This window comes from Ovis canadensis, chromosome 4 (assembly GCF_042477335.2).
Source record: "Ovis canadensis isolate MfBH-ARS-UI-01 breed Bighorn chromosome 4, ARS-UI_OviCan_v2, whole genome shotgun sequence".
Lineage (NCBI taxonomy): Eukaryota > Metazoa > Chordata > Mammalia > Artiodactyla > Bovidae > Ovis > Ovis canadensis.
In genome coordinates, this window is record NC_091248.1 from 26,954,870 (window position 1) to 26,975,767 (window position 20,898).

General features: G+C 43.5%; 2 protein-coding genes across 20 annotated transcripts in view; one reads left to right on the top strand and one right to left on the bottom strand.

The window, feature by feature from the left end:
- The window catches only part of PPP1R9A (protein phosphatase 1 regulatory subunit 9A), a 342,780-nt gene extending 336,513 nt beyond the window's left edge, over positions 1 to 6,267 (top strand). For 10 of the 19 annotated variants that reach the window (XM_069587440.1, XM_069587435.1, XM_069587439.1 and 7 more), the window contains 3 exons: positions 735 to 758; positions 1,823 to 2,005; positions 3,352 to 6,081. In XM_069587440.1, coding sequence (XP_069443541.1) covers positions 735 to 758; positions 1,823 to 2,005; positions 3,352 to 3,561 — 417 coding nt within the window. In that variant the 3' untranslated portion in view covers positions 3,562 to 6,081. Of the gene's footprint in view, positions 1 to 734; positions 759 to 1,822; positions 2,006 to 3,351 lie in introns of all 19 variants that reach the window. The other 9 variants (XM_069587443.1, XM_069587445.1, XM_069587437.1 and 6 more) reach the window with 3 other exon arrangements.
- Positions 6,268 to 11,603: 5,336 nt separating this feature from the next.
- PON1 (paraoxonase 1) overlaps positions 11,604 to 20,898 on the bottom strand; it is a 33,303-nt gene continuing 24,008 nt past the window's right edge. Inside the window, exons 6-9 of the mRNA XM_069587467.1 lie at positions 20,596 to 20,796; positions 19,058 to 19,139; positions 14,891 to 15,019; positions 11,604 to 12,020 (exon numbers count right to left, since the gene is read on the bottom strand). Coding sequence (XP_069443568.1) covers positions 11,862 to 12,020; positions 14,891 to 15,019; positions 19,058 to 19,139; positions 20,596 to 20,796 — 571 coding nt within the window. The 3' untranslated portion in view covers positions 11,604 to 11,861. The remainder of the gene's footprint in view (positions 12,021 to 14,890; positions 15,020 to 19,057; positions 19,140 to 20,595; positions 20,797 to 20,898) is intronic.

The following is a 20,898-nucleotide window of genomic DNA, read 5'->3' on the forward strand; positions in this document are numbered from 1 at the left end:
ACATTTTCAGGCAGATTTTGCAGATCAGTCATCAGGACTATGGTTTCACATTTGATGTAAAAGCCTTGTGATTTCACCCACTGTCTGCCTCAACATGGAAGCCACGTTCTGTCTCTGAGCCCCTTTAAGCTGTCCAGGGAACTCCTCGGCCTTTCTTGCATGTAAATGGGATGGCCCTCCACAGAGGGGTGGGGCTGGGTGGCTGAGCACTGCACAGCCCATCCTTCCCTTCGCTCACCTTCTCCACCACCCCCGGTGGTCCCTCCGAGTCAGTTGTGGCCCCTGGTTGAGGATCATCCCAGGGGATAGGGGAGAGGTGTGTTCTGATCAGGAGGGACCACTAGGGAAGACCTTCACTTAGAAGCCAAGGTCAAGTGGGCGCCGTGATGACTTCTCGGGAGATGACTGTGTCCAGGAGAGGCAGAAAGTTACTCTGGTAGTTCACGTGGCTCAGTGCCCCGAGAGACAAGGAGAAGATAGGAATACCAGTGCTGGAAGTGGGCTGGGGCCAGGGAGAGGAGCACGATAAGTAAAGACATATTCACCCGAAATATCTGTTCCTAGTTACTTCTTTCTAATGTGATTTTTAAACTTTTATTCCTCGTAAATGTTTCTGTCCGCACTCTTCAGACCTGGCATGATTTTTAACTGTATGGAAAATGTGTACTGTATATGCGTGCTGCCTATTTCTGTAACACTTTTCTTTTTGATTCCTTTGGTGCTCTCTCACTCAGAGCCTGGATATGATAGATGACGAGGTGAGCTCTCAGTGGGCTGTGTGTGGTGGCTTATGGGGTATCCTTCTTTTCTTTCTTTGTAATGATTTAAAATCAAATTAGACAGGAAGTGTTCCCCTGCAGTGCATTTCCTCATGTTAAATAGTTTCACTCTCTGCCCTTGTCTCAATCTTAGTGGAAAAGACATTCGAAAGGATCTCCACCTCCAGAGCCCCTTGGTGTGTCTCCCGCCACCATTAGCCTGACACAGAGCAGTGTGTTTCACCCCCTTGCCCTCATCTCAGCTTCCCCATTTCCTCCTGTTGTTCCCTGCATGGTCACTAAGGCGCTCCCATCTCTCCTCCCAGATTTATCACCATCGTCATCTCCTCTCAGCCTAGTGGGTCTTAAAACCAAGCTGCCTTTGCACTATTCATAGTGTTGTCCTCTTTTGGACAGAGCCAGAGATTTAGAATAAACTACTAAGTGCTAAGCTCTGCCACTTGCTAGCTGCATAATCTTGGACAGGCCTGTAGACTTTCTGAGCTTCACTTGCCTCATTTATTAAAAGTAATTTGATAATTTGTAAATCACCTATCCCACCTTCCTTACAGGTTTGCTTGCTGCTCAAATACAATAATGACTGTGAAATTTCCCCTACTAAGAATGCTTGAGGGCTTACTGCTCCCCTTCTAAGTAAAATATTTTAAAATGTATCTTTACATATCTCTAATGTCTTAGCAGAGGACCAATGCAGAGCAGTTCATTACATACACAGATAAATGATGTACTTGTTTTCTGCATCTGATAAACTTTCCAAAGTGGTTTAATGTAAAAACTAGTGATATTAAATGTATTTTTGTTATTAACTTCCTACATTAAAATGCTGCTTTGTCTGGGGAAGTTTTTAAATTTCCAAATACCTAAGGAAACTGTAGAGGTGATCACTGTGTGTGTCACACACGGCTAGACCCATTTGTTTACTCTAGGGCTTAAAAGCAAGTGTGGCTCTAGTAGGCAAGAGCTGGCTTTTCGATAGCATCGCATTCCTACTGAGCTACAGCTTCTCGGTCCTTTAACAACCCTGCATAACATTCCTACCTCAGATCCTTGATGACGGACAGTCTCCCAAACACAGTCAGTATCCGAATCGGGCCGTTCATGAATGGAGCGTGCAGCAGGTTTCTCACTGGCTAATGAGCCTAAATCTGGAGCAGTATGTCTCTGAATTCAGTGCCCAAAACATCACTGGAGAGCAACTCCTGCAGTTGGATGGAAATAAACTGAAGGTAAAGAACTGTATGTTGCCAAGTATAATCTGTATTACTCACAGCACCTGAAATGTTTCCATTAGATAAGCGCCTCCTGCATATCTGAGAGGTCCTTCTCATCCACGGTCAGCAGAGAGGACATTGAATCATTTCCCAGTGGTAAAGGAGGTTTTGGGAAATTGTTGGGTTCTGAATTAAACGATAGGCTACCGAGCAGGAGCGCTAGAGGCTCACCCATTGCTTCTGCCGAACAGCACGTGGTCCAGGAACTGACTCTGCTTACTTCCTTGTAGTATGTTTTAATAACGGCCAATGTGGACTCTCCCATGACATTAAAGTTAAAACCCAGATCCGTGAATCTCCCCTTTGGAACTCCTTTCTCCTCCACCCTCACTGTTCCCTGCATACCACTCCCAAACCAGGCCTGTGTTCTCCCCAGAACTTGGTCCTCCCGCTGCAGCAGGCCATGTCCTCCCTTCCCTGCCATCACACTCTCATTTTCACCTGTCCCGCCTATCCCCTTTAGAGTCTGAGGTGGCACCTACCCTGTGGAAAAAGGGCAAAAGGAGCTCACAGCCAGCCCACCACCCCCACCCAGGCACCCTGCTGGGCTGATGGCAGCCGAGTATCTTGACGGTCTTGAAAAGGTTAGAGCTCGATCAATAGCCTGTGAATATGAAGGCCCATCGACAGGCCTGTCCCTGCTGGGGAGATGGATGCATCCTGCTGTTGATTCTAAGGTCGTGAAACATTGAAAATATGTAACCAGCTCCCCTTATTCCGAATTCCAGGCTTAGCGAGCAAGCTCCTCATTATGATCAGGCTTCCTTTATGGGTCTACCTGCAGGGAGGGAATGGCTAGGCATGCTGACACGAGCGCTGTTGTCCTGGAGGCATGTTTGGTCTCCATTGTCAGTGAATACATTGCTAGAAGGGAAGCCGTTTCAGTCCCTCCTGCCCTTCTTCGAGCCCTCCGAGATGGGCAGCAGGGGCCTGCTCCGAGCTTTTGAAAATAGTGATGAGTTTAGCAGTACTTTTGGCTGTAAATGTTCACAGCCCAAAGGTTGGAGAAGCAGAATTGCCCTTCCGCTGTTCATTTGCCCATTAATTACCAGTTCAGAAAGCGTTTACTTGCTGAGGTTTACATTGTACTGTGCTCGGGACTCCAAAGAGCAAAAGAACAAGTAAAGCTCGGCCCCGCAGCATGTAGATGTTTAGCAGATATGACCCGCTCCTCCTCATTTTCTGCCTCTTCGATCATGTGCATATCAGCTCTTGAGTCTGGACTCGCTTGTGATATCAGCCTCACCTTAAACGAGGGGTCGTCAGTCTTCAAATGGTTTGTGTATGTGTTTCCTTCTCAGGCTCTCGGAATGACATCGTCCCAGGACCGAGCCGTGGTCAAAAAGAACCTGAAGGAAATGAAGGTGTCTCTGGAGAAGGCTCGGAAGGCCCAGGAGAAGATGGAGAAACAAAGAGAGAAGCTGAGGAGGAAGGAACAAGAGCAAATGCAGAGGAAGTCTAAGAAGACGGAGAAGATGACCGCGGCCACAGAGGGTGCTGGTGAGCAGTGACACGCACCGGGACGCTTCCACCTCCTCCTGCCCTGCTCTCCCCTGGAGGACAGATAAGACACTGATGACAAGCGTTATGTGCTCTAGGCAGACTGGGGAACCGTGTGTTCAGTAACTGCAATTTTCTGCATCCATAGAGTACACTCTTAATCTTAACCTACTGAAATAATCCCAAGCCCCCTTTGGTTTAGTAACAAACCAAGGATCTCATTTGTGAGAGACGCAAAGTAGCAGTGTTTCTTTGTGTTGGGTGGGTGGTGTCACTTGAAGAACCAGCGTGACCCTGTCCGGCAAAAGCATGCCACACCCTGGCGTTGTCAGTGGGGTGCCATGCATTTTCAGCACGGGGTCCTGAAACTGAGCGTGGCCGGGAGCACTGCTCTGCCCTGAGATCAGGGCTGCAGAATCCACTCAGAAAGGCCCCCATCATTGCTGGTGTCTGGACTGTGAGAAAGCCCCACCATGGAAATGTGGGTGCTCTGCCGTGTAATTACCGACTATGGCTAAAAGCAGGCAAATTGTCCTGTTTGCTAGGCATCAGGAAGAGAGAAAAGAGTTACGCTTACTTGCTAACCCCAGAAGGAAGCAAAAGCCTTAAGAATGTGGATGTGGCTATTACTTTGGGGTTCTGAGGGTAACATTTACCCTCCAGATTTAGCCAAACAAAGAAAAGTTCGAGCATTAATGCAGCCATGGGATCCTGGGGTCTGTTGTTTCCTTTGCTACTGCTGCGTGTTCAGTATTTCAGCAGCACCGACACACACAACACAGTTCCTTTTCTCCCCCAACAAATTGAACAGGAAATTGATTTTTAAGGAAACCAGCGTTTTCAGGTTTCCTCTCCTGGGGAACACTCAGGCTGGTCTTCAGCCTGACTGTGACACAATCAGGAACTCATCACGTATTTTCTACTCAAGATTTCCCAAATGGGCTCAGTTAGAGTTTTAACAAAGGTACTTTTAAGAAAAATAGAAATACCAGTTAGAGTAAAGTTAGATTTGACTAACATTCAACCAGAAAAGCAATTTTATTGAGCACACAGGATGTTCCCGTAAAGGAGAGCTGTCGGGTATATTTTAGAGATATTTTGAATGGTTTTTCTGAGCCGGTCTCTTTCATTCCTTGGAGATTTCCACTTTACAGTAAAAGTGTGTTTAAGGTGGTAAACACGATGCAGTCTAGCCGTGCAGGCAGTTGTCCTTATTTTAAAGCCAGTATTAAGGATTTCAGCGTTTCATCAAGCTAATTCAGGTGCAGGAGAGAGGGGCAGATGGAGAAGAAAATGAACTCACCTTGAGAAATTTCAAATGATGGATTTTGTTGCTGTTGTTGCTCTTTTGCTTTTTATGCTCACGTATCTGGTTCTCTCAGCTGCACTGGCTGCAAAAATGAGGTCATCCACTTTCCAGAGGACGAGTTTCCAAACAAGAGTTGAGGCCAGATGAACTCCTGGACAAGTATTTTACTTCCTTTTCTTCGGTTTCAGGGGGTCTTCGTCCTTATCTTCCACTGGAAAATGTTCTGTACACAGAGCTTAGGGAAAAGCTTTCAAAAGTTACAAGTAACAAGTTATGTTAAAGGGGCTTCTTACCGTATAGGCCATCTCCTATTTTGAACATTGTGCTTTTTTTTTATTTTATTTTTTCGCTTGTCTGAATATTTGAAATCTAAAATTGTCTAAACTAGAAGTCTGTGATCTTGTTCTTCCCTAAGGCTTGTTTCCTCTTCAGTAACAGAGTATTGTCTGTTACGCTTCAGTCCCTTTGTCACCAGGTAGAGCGCATCCATTTGACTCTCAGAAACATAAAGTAGCATTGGTTTGATAATTATCAAAGTCACTACCTATTTTTCTTCTATCTTCATTTGGGGTATGATAATGAAACTGCCATACTGGAATCTCTATTAATATTTTGCGGTATGTGGTGCTTTGTTATTTATTAATGTCATGAGAAACCAGGAACCACTATCAATTAACTACAAAATTCAGCAAATCATTTTAATACTAAAAGACTAAATTAGTCAAAATCTGGTAATGCTAGTGCTTGCTGTTGTAAATGTTTGTGATTTTTGCTTATCTTTGGGGAAAAAAGTGATCTGGATCATACTGGAAACTTCACTGTGTTCATTTTAGGAGTGGAAACAGAAGGATGATTATCTTATTGTTTACACTTTGGTAATATTTGAAAATGGATGTATATACTGGAAATGTCTGTAAGTTTCAGTCTCTGCACATAATTTATGATTATATTGCATTGTTAAGTATCTTAGAAGTATTGTTCTTTAACTTCATTTGTACACTTCCAATATGTAGATCAATGACCAGTTGACAATGTTATAAATTGAATTCTTATTCTTCAAATCATTTATTTTGTATTTTAACTGTTTTGATTTTTTTAAGTTAAATTATAGTAATTTTAGGTCTTAATGAGTTATTTTAACTAATTCAAACTGCTAAAATTGACTTGATTGTCCAACAAAGGCTAAAAAGTAAACAGATTGATAAAAGGATTTGAAAACAAAGTGAAGGACCTCAGATCTTGTGAACATTTTGTTTTACTATTGTTTTCTTTATTGACTCTGGAGCATGATGCCTCACTGAGGTTCCAGTGTCTTATACAATCCTTACTTTAACGCTAGTGGTTTTCAGTATCCTTACAATTTAACACAGCATTGTTGCTTCACGAACATTAAAGACTTTGTATTGAATAGATCTTTCATTTGTCAGAAAATGAGCAAAAAGGGAATATCTGCTTACTATGAACTGTATTCCCTACACGACAGCTCGGTATGATGCCTGCAGTAGCCAAAACTGTTTTGGGGGTACAGGTAATGCTTTAGGGGACAGGGAATTGTGGAGAGGCCAGATGGTAGACAGCGTTGTGTGAGCTGAGTGTCTGGGGCAGGGTATTCCACTAAAGGACTTAGATTACTTGATTTAAGATTATCTCCCTTAAAATAACTCACAGGTTATGTAATAGTTTTCTCCTGTTTTTTCCCCCTGAATCAGTTTACTGCAGAGTGATGTTAGGGTGGAAACTTACTTTTGCCCATTCGAACACACTGATGATGTCCACCATTAGTTTCATGACCGCAAAGCTACTCTATGCTGTGGTCCTTTAGCTGGGGCTGAGGTGGGTTTCCCACCCTGCACAGCAGGTAAGCACTTCTAACTCACCGCGGTTCATGACTGCAGTGTGACAGGCTCTGATCCCGAACTCCGCCTGTAGGGGGCGCGAAACGGGAACACTAGCAGTGCTTCTTTGTCCTTGGAATCAAAGGGCTAAGAGGCCAAGACAGGAACCAAATGAGCCCTTGCCTTTTATCCTGTAGGCACTGCTGTCCTGCAATCTTAAGCTATCCCAGTCCAATCGACAACTAGGCCCAAGCCAGGTTTTTGATCTAGCACCTTAACTAGCCTTTATGGTTTTTTGCTGAAGACAGAATTTCTTTGTGAAGTAGGACTAATACACGCTTTAGAATTATATTTTTAAAAGGTAAGTGAAAATTAACATTTATGTGGCTATTCTAACTCATTTTTAAGTGTTAAAGGTTATACAGGCCAAGCTGCAAGAGAGGAAAATCCATGTTTGACCACTGTATTCAAGAAGTTTCAAACTGAAAGGAATGTCTATGCTTAGGATGTGATGTAGCTCCTTGATTACATCGAGATATTTCCAAATTATCAACTTCCTCTGGAGTAACTAAATTTACTGTCCCGATAGAGCTGTGGTCCAAAGGCGTTTCAGTTTGGTGGACCGCAGTCACGAGGGTTCATGTCATTTGCTTGAGCCAAGTCCTTAGTGCTTTCTAAATGAAAAAGAAAAGCTCAGTTTTTAAAATGCCTTTTCCAGTTTACCTTTAATCAAGGATCTACCTATACACTGTTCTGAAACTAAGCATTTAAGGATGAAGTCCAGAAATGTCCATATTTCCTACTAGAATTGTTTTCATTATGAAGATGGGGGTGGGAAATAAATTCTTAGAAAGACTCCTTGTCATAAGAAATATGAATGTGCTTCAGAAATTTCACTCCTGAAGAACAGTCTTTGTATGCAGACAGATCTTGTAGTCTTAGGCATTTGAAGTCTCAGGAAAGTTGGTCTTGATCCAAAACACTGGGGAAAAAAAAATAACACCAGACAGGACACCAGTAGTATTTAAAGTAATAGCATCGAATAGACCCAATGGAGAAGTCAGAAAGCAAAGAAAAAACCTACAGAAGTAATTTCTCCTGGAACATGAAAACATCAGGGTCTGCCTCACGCTAAAGAGAGGATCCTTACGTGCTTGTGTGCATGTCTGTGTGGATGTGTTGAGGGAATCGTGTTTACTCAACGGCTCACACGTGTGAGTGTGTGAACCAAGCATGGCTTGTGACCTGCTCTCAGACTTACAGAGTGGGAATGAAAGAAACAGCATGATTCCCGATCCTTGGCCCCCCTAGCCCCAGCCCCCAAACTGCTAGGGACTCACGAGTGAATGAGGCGAAGAATAAGAGGACAAGAGGCGACGCCTCGAGAACGTGCATGCCATTTGTGTTGATGTACAGAACTACATGTGTGTGACTATATCTCCCACCACACACACACACAAACTACAATCTCACGGCATAAACATAATTGTGTATGGAACTGGGTAATGTCAGATAGGACCTCGAGCAGTATCATAGCCTTATTGCCACTTGTGTGTGTGTGTGTGTGTGTACATGGAATGGCTCATGAGACTTTAAGAGATTTTTTTTTAATGTATTTCTACTAAATGCACTTACCTTCTACATGTTTATATATTTTGGTAAAATTGGTTTACTAGATACTCGGTATTTTAGTAAGATGAAATTTCCTCACGTTTGGCTAATGCTTTGATGTCAAGATTGCACATTGCTGAGCTGAAGCTCAGACGTTTATGCAGCTTTGGGCATTTTCAACTGCAGACTGCAGTTTCCTTGGCTAAAAATTGCACTGTGTGTTCCTGTGCATTCGCTCACGCTCTGAAATGTATTTGGTCGCTGTGACACTGCAGTCACTAACTGCCGTCTCTGACAGCAGCGTTGCTACCACAGGACCATTTATTTCCTTCTTTTTTGGAGTGATGACATGTTTAGGTCATCACCAAACATAACACAAGTGGATATGAGCATGAGTATGTTGTTGGAAGGTGTACAGTTCTGTTTCCTTCAGCTATCTGATTCACACACCCAGATTTCTTGTTAAGAATTTAATCTTTCAACCATGAAAGAACAGTTGGCCAAAATGATTAAATCACCTTAACAAGTGGAAATTAAGAGGCACTCCAGCTAGAGAGCATCTCCCAACAACATCAGATTTAGTTAGTGCTTAGTGAAAACCCTTAAATATATATATATGTTTATGTTTTCCTTAATATTATTTATGATCATCACTGCTGCTTTTGTATTTTTTAATGGTATCACAGTTAAACCACTAGTTCACCTGCGTATCACTAACAAAACTGGCTGGCTGAAAACGAGAGAGAGAAAATGAATTCTATTCCGTTGTTGAGAAGCTGATTTATTTTCATCTTTCTTTCTGTACCACTAAAAGGAAAAGGGTTGTTTGAAAATCATTTTAAGTTCGATAAGTACGGATAGCATGTTATCTAAAAATTTTAATTTGTACATTTTGATGTCTGATCATTTGCATGGGAGAGACAATAATGCCACATCTGGATTGTTCTCTTGTGCTTGGTTAATATGTACTTCTCTAGATTGTTCTGTTTCAAATGCCATTTCTTACTCTTTGGTTTTCAGAGGCATTCAAAGCAAAATATCACAGTGGTCCTTTGTTTTCTGACCAATCTAAAAATACCTGTGATTAAATTTAATTTGTTAGTGTAAATAAATTTCTTGCCAATGAGTATTACTGTTGTTAGACAACGAATGCAATAAAAAGAGAAATACTAAGATCTGTTGAAGTAACGTGTTTTTTTTTTTTTCCTCTTCTATTTTCACCTTCAACTAAAACAAGCCTTGACTGGGTAAACCTGTATTAACTGTCAAAATACATCTATCAATCAAGAGCAAAGTGCTCATTTTCCATGGAAATGACACTAAAAATAAATTTTGACCCTGGTGAAGTGTAAATTGGCAGCTAGAATTTCATTTGAAAGCACAATTATGGAACTGGGAATAAAGTTAAAAGATCAAAGCTTCCACTAGATGCTCCCTCAACCATCTTTCTGTCCACGTCGTCGCCATCACGGCTTCTGATACCTGCCAGCCAGGAGCAGGTCCGTGGCCAGTCCACAGGCTGGCAGCTGGCCTCACACGGCATGGGGCAAGCTTCATGGGGCAACCCCAGAGGAAGGGGTTCCTTTCAACAGTTTGATTCCTAAAGCCCTAAATGTTCAGAAGACTGAATATAACAAAAGAGGGATATTAATTTCTCTCACACACTCACAGGCCATAATTTTTCTGTGCCTAAACCTTTGGCAGTGCACAAATTTAGGTCTGAGCATCATGGAATAAACGCACCAAGCTGTTCTCTTCCTTGGAGTTGTCATGAAATTTCTAACCAAGGGGAAGCACGTTTTCCTTTTTGAATGATCTGGAGCGTAAGCTATGTCAAATTGGATAACTTTCTTTTGGGGGCAGAATTTGCTGCTTCTGCCAAGAACAAGAGAGAACAGAGTATAGTCATTGTATTGATATCAAGTGATTCTCCTCAAAGGAAATACCCACCGAAGCAACACAGCCATTGAGAGCCTCAAAACAGTGTTTTAGAGGATCCAGTTCAAGGGCCGTGAATGGTACCACTGAATCACTGAGCACTCATCTGGCACAGGATATTATGCCCGCTGAAATCGTGATTAAGATAACTCTAATCCTAAAGTGAATAAAGTGTTCTTTTGATCCAAACAAGATGTTCCTATTTGTTACTTTAAGTCAGAGGTCTTGAATTATCGGCAGTTGGCAGTTCTCAATTTCTCTGCAGAGCATTTCCCCAGAAATGCCAGACCATCATCATGGAACGTGCCTCAATAAAACTTTGTTTTTAATGGGACTGCCTTGTCATCCCAAAGAAATAAACCAGACTGAAAACCATACCTTCAAAACAGACAAATAAATGAAGATGGGTAACCTTTTCATACCAGCTTTTATAAGAAAATGATAGAGTCATCTTCTCTCCCTTGTCACATCTCTCAGGAGATAACCAAAGGTTGTTGATATTTTCTACTTTTTTATTTGTTTACGTTTCCATTGCTTTCTTCTTAGCCTACACAGCAAGTGAGAAGGAAAGAAAATAGGAAATAGGAAAAGAAAACCCACCTCTCTACACCACTTCAACAACAATATTGTCTTTGAGGGCACTGGGTTTTACCTGAATCAATTACGGGCTTCCTTCTATATCCAGTCATTGAAGTGAACAAACTTCTTCCTTTTATCAAGGCAGAGAAACTAAAATGTACAATTTGTGTTGAAATAACAGACACTCATCATCATCAGGTGTGAGGACGCTCCCAAGAATTTGAAGATTTTCCTACTTGCCATTGCTAGAGGAAAACTGGATTAGCAAGAGTAAGAGGAGGGTTGGGGTAATTTAGGTTTATATTTACTGAGTGCATGCTCAGTAGCTCAGGCATGTCCAGCTCTTTGCAACCCCATATGGACTGTAGCCCACCAGGTTTCTTTTCCAGACAAGAATACTGGAGTAGGTTGCCATTCCTTTCTGCAAGGGATCTTCCCGACCCAGGAATTGAACCCACATCTCCTGCATTGGCAGGTGGATTATTTACCACTGAGCCATTACTGGGAATGTCCTGTTTAGAAGGGAAAATGGGAATGAGTCTGAGTGTGCCAGGAAATGTGATGGTTAGGTGAGCCTGGGGCTGGTTGCACGTCTGGTTGTCCAGCACATGAACTGAAGGCTCTCAGTGCTGGGGCACTGACGACATGTGACTTCATCCTGCTCCCTGAACAAGACACGACAAGGCAGCCACAAGCTCACATGCTCCAGGGAACACATGTTTTCGGGAGAGGACTTTCTGGGTCACACATAGTTAAAATACTTAAGACCTGACAGTTGATGTGATGATTTTAGCAATTTTATTTAAAGGATTTTTATCGGTAAGTGAAGTTTTCAGATATTCCAAGACTGATTTGATATTATACACCCAAAAAAGCCATATGCGAAGTATCTGTTCCCAGCTAAACAGATCGCCATCTCCTGTGATGTCCAAGTTTCGGGTCAGCATTCACTGTTGAGATCACTGTGGCCCCCTCAGATGTGGCAAGCAGTTGTAGTGAAGAGCTCCCACTTGTCGGGATAGGGGTACAGATCAGCCAGTCAGAGCTCACAGTAAAGAGCTTTTTGGAACACGGTTCCAACCAGCATTTTCCCTTTGTACACAGAAGCAACCGTACTTCCATGTAACACTTTACCATCTTCTGCATAAACCACTGTAACTTTGGGTTCTTCTGCTAAAATATTCTGGATTTGGAGCACCTATCCAAAAATAACATTACATTAGTATGTTTTAAAGTCACTCAAGACATAACTTTAAATACGGGGTCATTTCTCCATAAGAAGAGACTTTTAGGTGAACTGTATTTTGTTCCAAAATGACTCTCTATAGATATCTATTTCCTCATTGGCAAAAATGACAGATTCTGATCAGATCATCTTTAACAAAGATAGACACTCTAAAGACCTATAGAGGCAAGAACCGTAAGACTGTAACATAGCCTGGGTATGGGACCATAAGGAGCACTGTGGTTCACTGCAGGATGGAGTTGGGGTTACTCAGTAAGTGTCAAAGTATTGCCATGCTGGAATTCAGGCCAGTTTTTGTGTATCTTCAGGTAAGCTTGGAATTTGGATGTTTACACTCAATTCTTGGTTTTTAAATATGGGAATCAAAACAAAACAAAACAAAGACTGTTGCCCAAAAAGAACATACCTCTCCTCCACACTCATTATTCCTCTGAACTTAAGGTCCCAACTCCTAGTATGTAAGATTTTATGAGTTCAGTTTCCTTCATTTATTTGAGCAGAAACAGGATTATGTCATTAGCAGCAGTAGAGTAGTATTCAAGTTGACTACACAAGATAGCCAATATTTGACAATTGGGGCCAATGAAATGGTAATTTCATATGATTCACATACTATCAGAAGCTCGCTGTAAGGCAGGAGCGCAGGGCTGTATTTGGGATCTTGCGCTTACCGTGTGTTTCTGTTAGTAGAATGAGATGGGTGGGGCTCTGCGCTGTGCTGGCTATGTCGCTGCAGTCCTGTCTGACTCTGGGCGACCTTATGGACTGCAGCCCACGAGGTGCCTCTGTCCATGGGATTCTCCAGGCAAGAATACTGGGGTGGGTTGCCATGCCCTACATTAACTCTAAATTCCCTTTCATCTTTAAGTTGGTGTTCTTCTGAAGGCTTTAAGATAAAATACAGGGACCCGAAGAACTGATACTGACGTACAGAAACGCTGAATATGACAGATTAGGAAGGCTTGTGCTTGATTGAAAGGTCCATGCACCCATCTGAGAGGACCACTCCAAAACAGCTGGCACCAAAAACAGATGTTTTAGGAAATTGCTGAAGCATTCACATGTAGTAGTTACTTACTGGGAAATAGTTGATGGTGCACCTTGGCTTTAGGAAACCACTTTCTATTAAAACCAAGTCCGTCTTGTGTGGGGCAGTGCATTAGATAATGGATGGTTATTACTTTTTGCTATTCCTTACCAGATTCTTCATTAGAAAGGAAGCACTTTTTTTTTCTAAAACGGGAAACTGAGTCCGTGCTATAGCAAATGGTTCAAGTTCACCAAATGAGCTAACAAGCAAGAGCAAATTAGAATCTAACATTCTGCCCAGTTCTGAACAGTGAACACGCCACAGCATACATTTCCTCAATTCTACTGCGCACGCCATACAGCAGTCCTAATAGCTAAGCACTAGCAGAAGGCACAAAGGAGTGCCGTTCACCGTAATCACAGTTGTCTTGTAAACCCAGAGAAAAGGTTATGAAGGGCCCACACGTAATTGGAAATACATATTTGGCTTTTGTTTCTTATCCAAGAGACACAGGCTTTAAAAAAATTTTTTTAGGGGTGAAGGGTGGAATGAGACTGACTCTTAAAGCTTTAAAAAGAATCCATGCTCAGTTGCTCAGTCATGTCCAACTCTGCAACCCCATGGACTGTAGCCCACCAGGCTCCTCTGTCCATGGGATTATCCAGGCAAGAATACTGGAGTGGGGTGCCATTTCCTCCTCCAAGGGAGCCCCTTAAAAAGAATACATAACAGTAAACCATGCCAAAAAGTACGTGTACTTGATGTAAAAAGCCAGCATAATTAGTACAAACTGAAAACCGACTAGAAAACCCTAGTTAAGTCACAGTAGGCATTCAAATGCTCATGGCAAAGGGAGTTTCAAGTTCCTGCTTGCACTGTCAAAATAATCCACTGAGAAAGAGACCGATGACGTGACTAGGGTCTGTGGGTACTAAAACTAAGACAGAAGAGGTCTTTCAAGCTCAGATCTTTCCTGCAAGGATTCCTGTTCCCATCTGCCTGGAAGGTTTGGAGGGGATGGCATCTCTGCTTTGCAGCTGCTCTATTATATGAACTGGCAAAGGCACTGGCATGCAGGAAAAGGGTGTTGAATAGGAAGGCAGGTAACACACACGTTTAGACCATAACAATGTGGTCTGTTATATTTTTTAAACTATTGTGAATGGCCAAATTGGAGAAACTCACTACTGAAATAAAGATATGGAGCCCAATCCAGGGCTGGCTGTCCTAACCCAGCCCTCCAGACTCATTCTCCACTCCGCTCAGCCTTTCCAGAGCCTGCTCAGGGCTCCCTCCACCTCCCAGTAAAGGTTGACAGGAAGCAGCAGCAGAGAGGGATGGGCAGACTGAGAAGTAGGTGGAATGTTTGCCGCCCCCCACACCCCCACCCCGTGGGGGGCCATGACCGCATCCAGTTGGCTCCATCCCTCAACCAGAGGTCAGGTTCCCTCCCAGCACCCTCTCCACACACAGCTCTGGTAACCATGCCTACCTCCCGTGGTAGCCCTGGGGTACCACGTTACCCTTACTCGTTCATTTCCCCACCTGTGCCCATACCCCTGTACATAGCGCCCTCATTAAACCCCCCAAATCACCCAGTTTACAGGTACCATCTGTCTCCCACCTAGACTCTGTCTCAAATGCCTCCCAAAGTCAAATTCCATCTTTATCTGATAATTTAGGTCATCTATCCACATCTCCCTTTTATTTGCACATATAATTGAAATTTATGTTTTCAACAGAAAGCTAGCTGGGAATGAGGGCACTGATATGATTCTTTTCTCAAACTAACCTCTGATCCAGGAGGATTCTCTGGGTCATAGGAGAAAATTTTCATGCCATTGGGATGGCAGCCAACCCACAGGTCCCCTGTCACAGGGTCCACGGATATGTTATCCACGAGCGTGTCACAGTCCAGAGACTTGTAGATTAGAACCACAGGGAGAAAGAAAACAAGCAACAAAAAACTTGAGAGGAGATGGAGCAATACATTAGAGAAAGCTATCGTGGCATCCTTGGGCACCATACACCTGCTCCAGGGATGAGACATCTCTGCTCCCCTGCCCCATCTCACTAGCACTCAGGGAATTCCTCTAGCTCTCCATCTGTGTTAGTATTTTGCCATTTTATAGAACACGAGGGAAGGGGAAGATCAGAAAAACCAAGAAAAACTATTAAAAGTGATATGAAAGCATTTGGGCTAACATCTGTGCATGAACTTAAAACCGAAAGTGAAAAAAAAAAATCTTTTTCAGTGCAGCATAAAACAGTTTCTTCTAAAGCGGCATGTGCAAATGATATTTTTATAAGCATTCTGAAAACAACCAGGAAATGTGGATTCATTTCTGATGAGAGCATCAGTGAAGTGTAGGCGCTTCTTTAATGGCTAATCATAGGCTGTGCAGCCAGAGGAGAAATGGTCACCCGGGGTCTAATTTGTGCCTTGAAGTTGAGGAAAAGTTTCTTCTTCAGCTTCCTGATGTTATTTGACTCCCTGTTCTTTTGCTGTTTATTTTCTAAATATAAGTTGCAAGCATGTGTTGACTGCACAGATTGCTGTCACGGCTTTGTAGCAGGATCATAAATAATACCAACGATTCTTAATTCCATCATTCATCATCTTGGCTGCCTTCTACTGGGGAGAAATCACATCTATTTGTCTACCTCTAACTCTCAGTTGGATAAACAATATCTACCATGTACCTCAAACAGAGGCCAGCATACCTCAGTGCCCAGAGAGCCTGGAATAACTGGCGGCAACTCATTGCAAAGGCCAGAGCATGGTCAGACAACTGTGGGAACCCTGTGCTTTCCTCAAAACGAGAGCTCTCCGCACCTGGCCGTGAGGGACAAGGATGCTAAGGGGCATCCTTTTCACCTTCATGCAGCGCCATAACTCATTCCTACCCTGGAAACAGGCACGTTTGGCCAAGGGACGTGGTTGAGTAAATGTTCTCTGGCCAAAATCATCTCCAAGTCTTTTCCATCCCCAAACCCCATCTACCCCAGTGTCAGGCATTCTAGGCTGATACATTAAATTCTTATTTTTTTAAATCAGAGCATAATTGCTGTACAATGTTGTGTTAGTTTCTGCTGTATAATGAAGTGAGTCAGCCATCTATCTATCTATAGGGAGGAGATATGTGTGTGTGTGTAGGGGGGGGTGGGTGAGTGTGTGCATGTGTGTATTATCCCCTCCCTCTTGAGCCTCCCTCTCACCCCCAGCTGCCGTTCCACACCTCTAGCTCATCACAGAGCATTGAGCTGAGCTCCCTGCGCTTTCCAGCAGGTTCCCACCAGCTGGCTGTTTCACACAGGGTAGCACAGATAAGTCAGAGCTCCTCTCTCGATTCGTCCCACCCTCCCCTTCTCACTGCGTCCGCATGTCGGTTCTCTACATCCCTGCCCTATTGCCCTGCAACTCGGTGCATCTTTCTGTGAGGGAAAGGTTTGTCTCGGGGTGCTGCTACTATCTTTGGAAGGGGTCATGGCCAGCCAGTGGATCCCCAGCAGATAAAAATCTGCAGAGATGAGGGTAGGCAGTGAGAGTGAGAGAAGGACCCAGAAGCCGAGGGTCCCATTCACTCTTCACACCAGTAACAAGCTCCTGCCACGGGCAGCAGCAAGAGCTGGGCAGCCCAACAGGGAGCCCGTCTTGGCCTCAGCAGTAAACTCTTCCCTTGCAAATCCATGATTCCCAGCAAAACCAACTCACCAAAACGCAGGTACAGACCATGGGTCACGCTTCCACAAAGTCCAGTGGAAACTTTGCATTCCTTGGTCAAGGAAACTTAATAAATGATTCTCTTTGGGGAGAATGGTATCCTCTATTAACAAACATCCCAGTTTTTAGAGAACTGGAACTCACTGAAGTGAGACTAATTCATTGACTGTGTCTTGGAACATGTTTTGAAGAAGGGATCATTTTTACTGTGGTGAAATATGCATAACATGAAACTGGTCATTTTAACCATTTTTCAGTACAACTCAGTAGCATCAGGTACATTCAAAATGTCATGAATACACCACCTTCCATTTCCAGACCCTTTCATCATCTCAAACAGAAGCTGTACCCGGTAGCTCCCCATTCCTCCCTTCCCCATCCCCTGGTCACCCTTGTCCTGCTCTCTCCTTACAAATTTGCCTCTTCTAGGTACCACATATAAGTGGAATCATAGAACATTTGTCCTTTTGTGTCTAGCTTAAGGACTTTTATGCTAAGTATTCTTAGCATAATAACTTCACCTAGCATGTCTTCAAATTCATTGGTGTTCTAGCATGAATCACTCTGTTCCTTTTCAGGGCTGAGTAATATTTCATTCCATGTATACACTACACTTAGGCCGCAGACCCATCCACATTTCATCACAAATTCTAATAACAACCCAGCTGGTTTGTCAAATTTCTTGGCACTCCAGTAGTAATCAACTGGACTTGGTTAACATGACCTCCAAATATAGAATGACATCACCTAGCTGAGGAGAGGGGCGTCTCACCTGAATCATTGTGTCAGGACACCAGCAGGATTTTCTGCCAGCAGTGGAGCCACACCTGAAATAAACTTTGCCCTCAGTCAACAGGAATAGCACCTTTATCGTTCGCTGTTGCATGTACCTTGGATGGGGTTTTATTCTTACAAAATCCTTTAAGTTTCAATTTGCAGAAGTATCTATTGTGATAACCACAACTTGTTTTTATCCCTTCAGCCAGTCTGAGTGTGTGAAATTCCATTTTACTGCAGCAAATACCAAACTGTCACAGCCCTGTCAATGATTTTTAATGTCAAACATGATATTACATTTGATGTGGTTTCAAGGCAATTTTCTCGGAATAAAGCCCCTCACGATGGTCCCTGATACACGCTGATGGGCACAGTCACAGGTGACCGTGCTTCACAGTGCCGTGGGCGGTGCTGGCCGGGGAGCGGGACCTCTGCGTCTTTCCAAAAGCATCACTTTCATAATGCTCTGCTTTCCACATACTTCTTCTTTCTGCTCCTTGTGTTTTTACCCCTTTTGATCCAAACCTTCAGATTGGATCAGAATTGGTACAGGTAGAGATGAATCCCTGAAGAATGCCCAGCCCCGGCTTGTTAATTTAACAATTAATTTGTCGAGTGCCTACTGGGTGTGGGGACTGTCCCTGGAACACACAGAGACAGTATCCGTCCTATGGCACTTATACCCTAGTGGGACGGGCAGACAGACACTGGGAAGGAGAAGGAAAATATGAATGCGAAACGTGTTAGCAAAGGATGCTGAAGGGAAAAAAATAAAGCCATAGAAGAGATAGGAAGTGTGTGTGCACGCGCGTTTGTCTAGGGAGAGGCAGAGCTGTGAGTTAAGATTTAGGCAGCCAGGGAAGACCTCGCTGAAGTGACATTTTAGGGAAATCTGGAAAGATGTGAAGGAGAGGGGCGTGAAGACCTGGAGGAAGAAGACCTGAGCAGCGGGACAAGCGCCCCATCCTGAGGAAGGACACTGCCAGGACAGTTCCCGAAATGCTCAGGCACGAGCGGCTCAGCAGCAGGGGCGAGGGTTGGAGAGAGGCGGTGATGTGACCACCCGGTGCCTGGGCTTTGTAAATACTGTGCTGAGTGCTGTTGTGTGCAAGCTGAGGCTCTTGTCTGTTCCACCAACATGGAGGAGGAAAGAGGGGAAGGAGGGAAGGAGGAAGGGAGAGGGGAGGGAAGAGGGAAGTGAAGAACAAACTTCCAAGCCGGAAATTGTCTAGAACAGAGAGAATCAAAGTTGCATAGACGGTGTGTGCGGTCTGCCGCTTCCCACTCTCCGCTGAGCAAAAGTGAACAAGTCCAGAGACGCTGATGCCTCCTAAAAAGGAGTGAAAAACTGGTTCTCTCCCACTCCGATTAGACAATCCTTTTTCCTCACTTCTAATTTCACAAATCAATTAGAATCTAGTTATCACCCCACAAACTTATTATGTTAATACATCTTACCTTCAATGGAGTTAAAGTCCAATTAGCATGCTTTTCATACACATGAATCTTATGAGCCAGCAATTCAGCTATATAGACATACCTTCAAAGAAGAAAGAGCTACATCAAAGCCCACGAAGGGAAGCAATTCAGAAGGTTACTATGAGGGCATAATAACCCTTCCTGGGGGAGAACTTTGCTTAGAGCCTGGAAAACGGAAGCTGTCTCCAAACACACCGGATTCTGAAGGAACTCAATGAGTTGACAGCACACGGGGGTGTTTGAATCCCTGAAAAGTTATTTCAAAAGATGGGAAACTAGTTGGCCCTAACTAGTAGTCAAGGAACTTCACGCTAATGCCAGTTCTTAGCATCTGCGAGCAAAAGCGTGACATCGCTTTTCTTGGTTGGTCAACATAATGACGAGCGCCGGGTTCTGCATTGCATCCCCTTGTTTTAGGCCACAGAAAATACAAGAGAAGACAAGCGCTTGGCCTGGATCTGAGAGAAGACTCCCTCCCCTCTACGTGAGGACAGTGTCACATTCATCGTAAAGATCCCTGGCAGTCTAAGCACAGGGCCTCCCAGAACAAAGAGAGAAATGACTGTGTGATTATCTGCTGTCTTTGAAGACCAGGAGATGATATGAGTAACTGAAAAGTGTTCTGCTTTCCCTATATAAGTTACTACCCTCTGAATATGTTACTAAGCCTCTAAGTATGTTACAAACGCTTAATGATAGGAGATGAGGAGGATTTTATACATACACCAGTCTTATCCAAAGTGTGGTCCCCAGACCCAGTGTTGGTCTGTGAATTGTTTCAGAATGACCACCAGAAAATAACAAGAATCAACTACATCACTAAGCATACTTATGAAGCTGACTTTTCCCCATAGTAACACTTCTAGATGAAGGAAGCAGTGGCTTGATTTACATTTTGGTACAAACTCTCTGTCAAGTCACAAACCAGAGATTTGTGGGATATAAACATATTTATGGGATATAAACATACCCATAAATTGTTAATCTCATGATACAGTCAAAAATCTTCCTTCAAAGCAAGCAAAATCATACTAAATGTTTTTTGTATGTACCCCCTCTTGAAATGCACTCCCCTCACAAAGGCATTTAAAAGAGTATGCACGCTCAGTTGTTCATTTGCATCCAGCTCTTGTGACCCCATGAACTAGCCCACCAGTCTCCTCTGTCCATGGGATTCTCCAGGCAAGAATACTGGAGTGGGTTGCCACGCCCTCCTCCAGGGTATCTTCCCAACTCAGCGATCGAACCCGAGTCTCTTGTGTCTCCTGCTTTGGCAGGCGGATTCTTTAACACTGCACCATCTGGGAAACCTTAAAAGAGTATGCCTTCACAAAACAGTAAATTATGATTTGATATATTTTATCCCCTGGAAATTAAGATATTTTACATTTTCCCCAATTTCTTTTTACTGGGACAACATGCTAGAAATGTATCCCCTTTTTTAGAAGATGAATATGCTCTAAATATGTCAAATGAGAATCTAGGGACAAACGTGGTATTTTAAGGCGTTCACGTACTTGAGGTCAGGTGACATGCTGATTCCATTAGCAAAATCAAATCCACTGGCCACCACTCGAACGTCATCTGGGCTGTAGTAAACAACATTTGACCATGCTAGACCCAAATATAATTCCCAGGATCTCAGGTACTGGTCCACAAAATAGTGATCGTTGGTGGCATAGAAGTGTTCACGGCCCACAGCGACAAGGTCATTCAAACTGCAATTGAAACACACGTGTGACTCAGGCAGGTGACGGCACGGAGCCTGACAGGCTTATACGTTGGTGCTCATGAATGCATACTCGTGAAATCAGGCTGTG